The following is a 10,255-nucleotide window of genomic DNA, read 5'->3' as shown; positions in this document are numbered from 1 at the left end:
CTAACAGAAGAGAAAACCAAAGAGGCCCAGGCCCCGGCCATGGCTGCTGTACAGTTAGAGCAATACTCCCGTCCATGGGCCTGGACTCTCTGTCCAGTGTTCCTTCCCCCAGTCCCAATATTTCACACATCCTATCAGTCAGTAATCAGAGAGCTCCCCTGGCTTCTCAGACCTCAGGGCAGCTCCTGCAGGAGCCTGGCAGGGGACCAGAGGCAGTGGAGAACAAGACAGGTGCATGCTTTCAGAAGACAAACTCGCTGTCAGAGGTGATGAAGGACTCCCGAGAACAAGGAATGATGGACTCAACAGAAGTTAGAAGCAAGACAAATTGTGTGTGAGTGCAACATGGGTACACACTCACATGTGGATGAGTAATTAGGAATCTGTGTTATAAATCTCCACACTCCTGTGTGGTGTTATGGATACCAAACTGACATCTATTAGGGAAGAATTGTTCCCTTGGCTGGTATGGGGATTTTTGTTGTCTTCACTTTGGAGCCTTTAATTAATAGATAATCCCCATCGCTAGGCTGGTTTCCTGTGAGGGGTTTAGAGGGGGAGGATGGGGGAACAGTGATCCAAAGCCGAGGATGGTAATGACTGTCATGATCATTATGACCAAACTTCCTGTCTGGTGACTGTGTTCAGTGTTGTCTGGAAACTGCTTGCTTATTAGTAACAGGCTCTCTAAAGGTTACTATGGTGTTGGCATGCTGGTAGCCAGTGCCTGTCTGCGCAGTGGCCTTGGGCAGGGACTGAGGCTCTGGAATCCGGAAGGGCTGTGATATTCTCTGTCTCCACAAATAACTCATTAAAAAGGGATCTTGTTGAGTCCTCTGTGGTGTGGAAATGTTCTCTACTGGGGACGGGGTGGCAGTAACTGCAGTGTATGCATAATGTATGTGTCCACACTGCAGGAGACTTCAGAGCACATACGTCACAACCCCAGAAGAATTACTTATCGCCACTCTTTAAACACAAACAACAGAGTGTTGTTCCTTCGACACGTGTGTGCTTGCTTCACTCACGCTAGGCTCTCCATGATCAGAGTTGCCATTAGAAAACTGGGCTCTGACGAGGTCCAGTCCCCTGCTGAGGCTGCCACGCAGCACTAGAACAATGCTGAGGCATGCGGCCTGGCGTCCGGAGCATAGCAGGATGTGGCACACACTGCTTAAGGCAAGCTGGGTGTACTGTGACTCGATTGATACTCCTGAATTTTTGCCTCTGACCAGTAGTCAGTATTCTCCTCTCCTCTCACGAGATTGGAAATCTGAGCCCAATACTCTGTGCCCCTGGAGCCACGTTGTCTACCCCTCATTGCATGCCTCTTGGTGACCATGAAAATAAACTGAAAAAGGGAAGCCAGGTCACTGGGATTATGGATTCCACAATGCACAGGAAAATTTCAAGAGCTATTTCTCATTTTTTAAAAATCGGAAAAAAAGAAATCATAAAGTGGTGAGAGAATGATGGCTATTGTCAAACACACGGTTGTGCATATTGTAATCCTACTTTATAATTACTTAGATCCAACTGAGAGCCATCTTGTAGAGCCAGATGTCTGCAGTCTCTTGTACGTTTCTCACAGCATCTGCTTGCCAGCCTCCCTGTCCCCACCAATCCCTCCACTCACTGGAGAGGGATTTGCTGCTGTTGTGGCCTGGCACATTCCCTACCTGTAGGGAATATTGCTCCAGTTTTTTTTTTCCTCCCTTGGACCAGTTCCTTCCTTTTCCATTACTTTGCATGAGGTTGGATTGTCCTGTCTCCCTGATGTTCATGTTGTGATCAACCAGAGAACCACAGGAACCTATCTGTGACGACTGGAATTAGCTCATTATTGGTCATTATTTATCAACCAAATGTTGATAAAGAGGTATAATAGAGTATTGGCTAGGATTATTATGAAAATAATATATAGAACAGATACCTGCATGTTGAGACCTGAAAATTCTGGAAGCCATCAGAAAAATACATGGAGCCTACTGATAGACAGGTGCCGAAATCCTTAGAGAGGCCCCTGTTCCAGTTCTACCTGAAGCAAATCCTTCTGGTGTTTGTATTATATAAGCCAACAAATTGTCTGCCTTTACCTGTCTGAGGCAGTCATAAGCCATTTGTTTGCAAGTCTTCCCCAGAGAATATTCCAGGCTGACAGACAGCAGGATCAGGACCCAGTGGGTTAAAATGGTTGAGATGACACTCAGACCCATCAAAGTAGAGGACCATGCTGCGTAGTGTTAGTCTACAAATGTGTTCAGGCAGATCCAAGTGTCTGCTTTGGACCTGGGGGTAGCTGGAGAGAATGAATTCAAAGCGTAGACTCCTTCTGACTTTTCTTTCCCATGACTACCAAGAAAGAGATATCCCTAAGAAAAGGATTTTCTGAACATACCTACTGCCCTTCATGTCTGTATCCCACATTTTTTTTTACAGCAGTCATGACAATTTTTAACTTTAGATTCATATTTTCCTTACTTGTTGATCCTGTAACCCATTGAAGGAGGAAGAAAGGAATATATATATATATATATATNGGGTGTACTGAGAGATCTACCAGAGGCACCTGTGGCTTTGACCATGCCCATCTGGTCACAGGTGCCTATGTGAGCATAACTTAATTTGTACATACACAGGGGTGGAGGGGGAGAAGGGGGGTTTCTCTGTGTAGCTTTCAGAGTCAGCCCTGGAACTCACTCCGTAGACCAGGCTGGCCTCAAACTCAGAGAGATCTGCCCCCCTTTACCTCCTGAGTGCTGGAATTAAAGGCATATACCACTACCATCCAGTTTTCACAGTATTTCTAGAAAATATATATATATATATATATATATATATATCCTAAGCATTCAGTATCCAGCTGCTACTGTGTACCATTAGACCTTAATAGTTTCTTCCTGAGAGCTATAGGGCTCAGCAGAGACAGAATGAGTCAAATTTCCCTGAGTTCATCTGCTCTTTGTGCTCCTGCCTGTTTAGGTTGAATCCCCTTCCTCTTATCTTGGGAAAAGCAAATGCCTTTAAATCTCCCTTAAGAAACGGTTGATTCAGCTGTCCAGTTAGACATCAAAACCCTGTTTCCTAGAGCAAGAATGTCTTAACACCTCCCAGCAATGTCCATGTCACATGCCAATGACCGTGTAGTCCAAGACATGCTCAGACTACAGTAGACACTTCCTACCTGTGGTCATGAGACCCAGAGAGCACTCTCAGATGGTTGAAGAGTTCATTCTCAGCTCACACTATAAAAGAAGAAACTGCAGGATGGGACCAGACTTACACAAAGCACTGGCTTTGGTACATTGCCTGCTAGCAAAATCATGACCAAAACTGAGCTCTCTGAGTGCCATTTCAAAAGCTGGATTTCTATAGCAGAGAACATTTCCATTCTGCAGCAGATCTTCCAAACACAGTAGGCCTCCAGTTAGTACCTTATTAAATGGCTAGAGAATGAGTGTCACATCCCTGGTCCCATGCATTCTGTGAAGTCACTCTAAAAGCAAGTGTTCCAATGGAGCCCACATCTACGGCCATTGAGTCACTGACACACCCTATTTAAAGACATTTCATCTGCACCATTCAATGAAGGATTCCAGTTTAGCAGAGGGAGGTGTATGTTTCCCGCTAGCATATTCACTCTTGCTAGGAACATCTCTGTGACTTGCCCCAGTTTCCCAGCACAGGAAGTGGCCCCTGAGAGTGCAGTACCTCTCTCTGACCTCCCTGTTCTGTTGCTGAATGCCCATCTTTGCCATCGTTCCTAAGACCACACAGGGAAAGAAACTCTCACTTACTGAACTTATTAAGCGATGGGAACTTTCTATGTATGATCTCATCTGATCTGCTCAGCCACATTATAAACAAGGTCCTATTAGTCTTTATTTTATATAAACAAGAAGTGTTGCAGGATATTTGATGGCACCGTGAAACTCCAATTTTCTGTGTTAATAAAATTAACCTTGGATCTGGGGCAGAGCTGACTATTAGTTGACAAGAATTAGCTATAGAGAGTATGGAGGACCCAGTAATAAGGATAGAGAGACACAGGAAGGAGTAGGGAGGGACTTAGAGATTTTTAGTCTTTTTGGTTTGGGATGGTGTGAAGAGTCTCTCTCTCTCTCTCTCTCTCTCTCTCTCTCTCTCTCTCTCTCTCTCCTTCTCTCTCTCTCTAGGTCTTCAGTTGAAAAAGAAGGTCAGCTGATTGCTTCTCGGTTTCTCTGATCTAGCAGATTTTCACCCCAATATCTGACTCCCAAATCTTTATCTTTATTGGTAAATAGAACAACTTAAGATAAACTGACTGCTCTTCCAGAGAACCCGGGTTCAATTCCCAGCACCCTCGTGGAAGCTCACAACTGTCTGTAACTTCAGTTTCAGGGGATCTGATGCCAATGCACATAAAATAAAGTTAAATAAATTTTTAAAAAATTACATTTGGCAGCTGCAGCCAAGCCACTGCTGGTGGGACCAGAAATCGTGCCAGGCTGCCGCCTGGGCAGCTGGGTGCTGACTGCAGGCCTCAGGGCACAGACAGTGGTTAAAATAGCAGTAGATTCAGGTGTGACTGCTAAGTAGCCAGAAAAACAGCAAAGGAAGGCCCAGAGAGGCTAATGACTTACATAAAGTCACACAGACTCGATTTACAGACGAGTCTGTGGCACACTCGCTTTCTTATTTTCTGTTATTTCACACTTTGTTTTATTATATGACTATAGGGGCTGGAGTTATAGCTTGGTGGTAGAGTGTTTGCATATCATGCATGAGGCACCAGGTTCAATCCTCCAATACAACTGTGTGTGTGTGTGTGTGTGTGTGTGTGTGTGTGTGTGTCTGTGTGTGTGTGTGTGTGCGCGCACGCTTATGTGGGTATGCACATATCAAATATGCATATATAATGCAGTATACTTTCTCTGGAGACTATTACTCATACAAACACACCAAGTCATCAGCATAACTTTATTTATTATTCCAGAGAAGCAGGGAATTACACAGGCTTATTAAGGACTCACATATTCCAAGTAAGTTGGACAAATGTGGTTTTTAAGCAGCAACAAAGCCATCCTAAAACAATCTACAGATTTCAGAACACATGGAAAGCTCTACAGGTTATGGCCTATGCAGGGAACGAGACCACTCAAGACATCTTATGCAAATATGCAAATCCAGTCTGTTACCTCTCCCACCAGCCTCATGTTCCTAACCTATCAATATCAACGTCTGCCTGGAGATGTGGAGATTTGAAACCAAAGAGGACCTTGCCTCTCATCTGGCTAATTTGAATCAAGGGAATCCAGTGGATCTTGAACCTTCAATTACTTTCTGCTCTCTGCTGCTTTTATTTGGAGACACAGAGAATAAGGCTCGCTCCAGTGTTGTGGTGGGACAGACCCTCCTTCAGCTGCAGCTTCTGGATCCCCTTTCCCAGTGCCAGGGCATACGCCGGGCCAAATGGCTCAGCCAAATGGCTCTGCCTCCCGCAGCCAACTCAACTACTGAAGAACACAGCTGTGCTTAGCCTCCTCGGCTCCACTCGAATTCAGTTCCTCATGGGGTGGAAGTGTGATACTGAACGTTTTTAATGAGGGCTGTGGGAACTGGCCCAAATTCTGAATTCGTTGCACAGAACAAATTGGTTTGCTTTGCTCCCTCTTATCATTTCAGCTTTTTAGAAGCTCATGGCTTGTCATCATGAGCAAGGGGCTTTCACTCCTTCAGGACAAGCACCACCCTAACTAACACAGGGCCTAGGAGCGGGGCTTTTCCAGGGACACATTTGAAAGCATGAGAACTCTGGATGCTCGGACAGAACACTGAGCATGCTAAAAGCCTGGTCTCTCTGGGGTCATAATCACTGCCCCGAAAAGGCTTTTCATTTAGCCCGCGGCCTCCAGAGCAGAGTACATAAAAAGAGCTCCTGACCAAGAATGCAGTTTGAATTTCTATTTGTATGTATCTTAAGTTTTTACTCCATCTCATGTATTCGTACTATCAGGGAATGCTCATTTTTCTTCAGAGAGGAGCGCATGATCAGTGAAGTTTGGGGAACACAGATCTACAGATACAAAGAACAAGTCTCTCTGGATTCTGTGGTGGGGGTGGCACAGGGACAGAGTGGTCGGGCTGATGTCAAAAACTATCGCTAATAGTGGTAGTTTAGAGGTCTAAGGGTTTGAGACAGACACTGGGCCTATTAGGAGGGACCGTCACTCTTCTCTGTCACTGACTGCAAACAAATACTGCACTCCTAGGCAGAACAGGGCTGGGCTGGGCTTAGACAGTTTCCTCTGGGTGCTGACTGGAGCGAGGGGTGGGACACGCACAAGAGGTTGAAGAAGCGGATTCTGGTACAGGAAGAGGTCGGGGCAAACTGCTAACCCAACTCCATGGTGGGGAAGTGTTATGCATCAAACATCTAAATCTTCAGAGTAGGTATTGGGGTTCTCCTGGGACCGAGTCACCACCTTGAACTGACGCCGAAGGAAGCCGCCATAGCGCTTCTGGTTGTCCCACTTCAGCTTGGGGCGAATGCGCCGCAGGAAGCCCCCATAGCGTTTGTACAGGTCCTCATGTCCTACCGGATCCCCATCCTGGCCCCCATCCTCATCCCCAGCCATCTCTGAGCTCCTCTTGGGGTATTTGCGCAAAAAGCCGCCATAGCGTTTGGCCTGTTTCCTCAAGCCCTCCTCGTTGAAATGCTGTGTGTCAGCCTCCGTGGCTCCATCGTTCATCCGGTCAGCACCCACCAGTTCAGACTCTTTTCCATCCCCAAACCTGTCTAAGAGACCCCTGAGGTTTTCCTCTGAGACGCTGGTGAGGAATCGGCTTTTCTCCAGCTCCTTCAGGAGGGGCTCCAAGAACTCGGTCAGTGCACTGTAGCCTTTTTCCAAAGCAACCTCGTTCCCCAGATCATCCTTGCCACGGAGCCCAGAGGCAGAGAGGGCGAGGACGGACAAAAAGCGCTGGCATCTCTCCCACTCCTCTGATGGTGGCACCAGGTCCTGGCACTCCAGGGAGCAAATCTGAAAGGATCCCAAGGAGCACATTGGTAATGTCACCAGATGACTTTCCTCATGTGAGAGATGTGAAATCAGACTTACCCAAAGGTACAAGAGACATGGGTGAAAATGCCAAAACGTAGAAGCAAGATGTTCCTATTGACCTACACATATTCTTTCCCTCCTCCAAAGGCTATAGTTGCTCTACCAGGAGTGGAGGGGACTGCTAACACTTTAGAGACAGAGAGGTTCAGAACAGCGGGAAGAATGCACAGAGGGCAGAACACCTGAGGGTACCTGTTGGAGGGACCATAGGATCTGCTTCATGGTGCCGTAGGGAGCATCCAATCACCTTGACTATAATGATATTAACGGAAGTGAGCAATGCTGGAACTTGAATTCTGAAGGTCTGCGGCTGGAGTCCCTGTGCTTCGCCACATTGCCTTCCTGTGGGTGAGCAGGCCACACTGTGGCCACCGCTCAGTGGATACAGACTAGTCTCAGATATTAAACACTTATCATCATGAGCTCAGAGAATCACTCTCATTTTGTAGATGAGGAAAGTGAGACTCAGAGGACAGTTTCAGAGGAAAAAAACTAGAAAGAGCCAGAATCAAAGCCACAGCTCAGCCGACACTACTGCCATCCTTCTACAGTTCTAGGAGAGACGTGTGGTCCACCATGACCCAAAGCAGCATCAACAGGCCAGGCATAGAGTCTCGGGCCCAAGAAAGGGGCAGAGGCTCCAAGCCCACCAAAAGGATCCTGACAGGGCTGATGGGGAGGGACTTGGCCAAAAGACTGAATTTGGAGGTGCCTGTTAGCTGGGAAAAGAAGCTACAGACATGTGTACCCAGTGCTGCCGACAGCACAGTGAGCACCTCATGGTCTACACTCTGTTGCCAGGCACTTGGCTGCCTGGAAATGTGGTCTGTATGCAGGCCTGGGAGAGGCATGATGATAAAGTCTAAACTGCAGTGGGAACTAGACAACAGGAGACCCTGGTTCCCTGCTGTCTGGAGGACAGGAGAAGACATGCACCGATGCTGTAGATACAGCAGACTCAGCTGCCCAGATATACCACCTCCCTTCTCTGGGCTCTACCCACAAATAGAATGGTATGGAGAAGCCTTGCTGAGACCTACCAGGGGGTTGATGGAATGGGGTGCATCCTGAGTCCTCACCGCACACAGGGAGCACAGGGACAGGCAGTCGGCTGCATCGTTAGGGGGTACCACCACAAGGAGGCAAGCTGCCAGCATCAGTGCAGACCATGCCATTCTGTCTCACTCTTCTGCTGGAGAAGGAAAAGGACAAGATGGTGAAGTCTTCCTGAACCGACAAGGCCATATCTCTTACTCACATCTGGTGTAAGAGCAGCACAGGCAGGCATTCTCCTTCCAGTCCTGTAGTCAAGGACACAGAAGCTGGGGAGGTAAAGTAGGAGTCAAGGCCAGGGAGTGAGAAGGGGCTGAGCACTGAGTAATCACTGCATACTGGGATCTTTTCTCTGTTCACTGTCCATGGAGCAGCTCTGCCAGGCAGGCTGTGCTGTGGTTTTCACTTGACAAGTGAAGAAGCTGAGGCACAGGAAAATGGTTCCCTATGACTGGGAAGCTAGGAAGTCAGGACTTGATCGGATCTGTCCAACTGCAAGTCATTTGACTAAGGTATGCCTCTGTGTCCTGAGTCCCCAAGCTGGAGTGTTCTCTCTGTCTGTCTCTCTCTCTTTCTGTCTCTCTCTCCTCTTTCCCTCTCTGTCTCTCTCTCCTTTCTGTCTCTATGTCTATCCTCTCTCTGACTCTGTCTTTGTCTCCTATCTTTGTCTCTTTGTCTCTCTCTCTCTGCCTCTCTCTTTCTCTGCCTGTCTTTGCCTCTCTTTATCTCTCTCACTCTTCTCTTGGTCTTATTCTCTGTCTGTCTGTCTGTCTCTGTCTCTCTTTATCTCTCTCTCCCTCCCTCTCTGGTACTGGGGATAGAACCAAGGGCCTCACACGTGGTAGACAAGCATCGTACTACTGACTTACACTCCTGATCGTTCTAGTTTTTGCAAGTTCTCTAGAGCTCGTCTTTTTCACTTCTGCACTGTTCCTCACTCTAACCAGAGCTCCTCCTTCACCCCTTCTCCATGCTGGCCCCTTCCTTAGCTGCTCTGATTGGAGCATGAAATAAATAACCTTCTCAGCGTAGTAACTCTAAGATGGCACCCACTAGGTGTCATGAGGCCTCATGGTCAGGCACTCTCTGTCTGGCTCCATCCCTCACCCCAACAGTCAAGTCTGGGATCTACTTTCTCACCTCTTGGCCTTGTACATGAGGTTTCCTCTTCCCGGAGAACTTTTCCTCTCCTCTTGTCACTTCTTTCCTTGTACCTCTTCCATCACAACAGTCCACCCCCTAACTACCTGTGCAAGCGCTCTGCCCCTCCAGGCATGTGTGCGGTGTGATTTGTCAAGAGACAATCTTTTGACCTCCCTGTAGTACTTGCTTGTGGGCCTCAGATGGGCTAAGCTTGTTTCTGCCTCGGTACACTTGTACTTTCTCTTCCTCTGTCTGAAGTATTCTGGCCTCAGGTTTTCACAAGACTGCCTTTCTTCATGAAATAAGCTAAATGTCACAGAGCCAGACAGGCTCACACTAGCTGAGTTACCTGCCCTTACCGTTTCCCCACCTAGAACATTTGCTCTCGAAGGCACTGACCTTGGCTGTCTTAACTTCTTATCCTAGCATTTAAAACTCCAGCCAGCACATAATAGGCCCTTGGTAAATATTTGACAGATGAACTGATGGTTTATAAGAAAGTCTACTAAAGGCTGTCCCTATCAAGAGGGGGAGGATGAGAGGAGTTGACAGGAAGGGGCATGAGGAAGACTGGAGAGAGGAAAAGAAAGAGGACAATTATGTAATTATATTTCAATTGAGGTAAAAAATTAAAGTTGTCCTTTCATAGTCAATTTTTAAAAGATTTCTATTTTTTAATTCTACGTCTATGTCAGATGGGGAGGTAGATATTTCAGTTGCCTGTGGAAGTCAACAGAAGGTGCCCTGGATCCCCCAGAGCTGAAGTTTCAGTCGGTTGTGAGTTGCCTGGCCTGGGTGCTGGGAACCAAACTTGGGTCCTTTGCGAAAGCAGTGTTCACTCTTAACCACTGACCCATCACTCTGGCCCCGTCAGTCAACTCTTTATACGTCAGATCACCATGTGGTTCTTGAAAGTGGAACTGTGAGGCCTCAGAGACCTCTTGCTGGCCAGCTGG

General features: G+C 47.2%; 1 protein-coding gene across 1 annotated transcript; it reads right to left on the bottom strand.

The window, feature by feature from the left end:
- Positions 1 to 6,407: 6,407 nt before the first annotated feature.
- On the bottom strand, positions 6,408 to 8,278 carry Pdyn (prodynorphin). The gene is made up of 2 exons (XM_035446241.1): positions 8,144 to 8,278; positions 6,408 to 7,022 (listed from the first exon to the last, which is right to left on the bottom strand). Exons 1-2 carry the CDS (start codon positions 8,276 to 8,278, stop codon positions 6,408 to 6,410), a joined length of 750 nt encoding a protein of 249 aa, XP_035302132.1.
- Positions 8,279 to 10,255: the final 1,977 nt, after the last annotated feature.

Source organism: Cricetulus griseus, chromosome 6 (genome assembly GCF_003668045.3).
Source record: "Cricetulus griseus strain 17A/GY chromosome 6, alternate assembly CriGri-PICRH-1.0, whole genome shotgun sequence".
NCBI classification, from domain to species: Eukaryota; Metazoa; Chordata; class Mammalia; order Rodentia; family Cricetidae; genus Cricetulus; species Cricetulus griseus.
The sequence above is the reverse complement of the archived record's forward strand: the minus strand, read 5'-3'. Positions and strand labels throughout refer to the sequence as shown.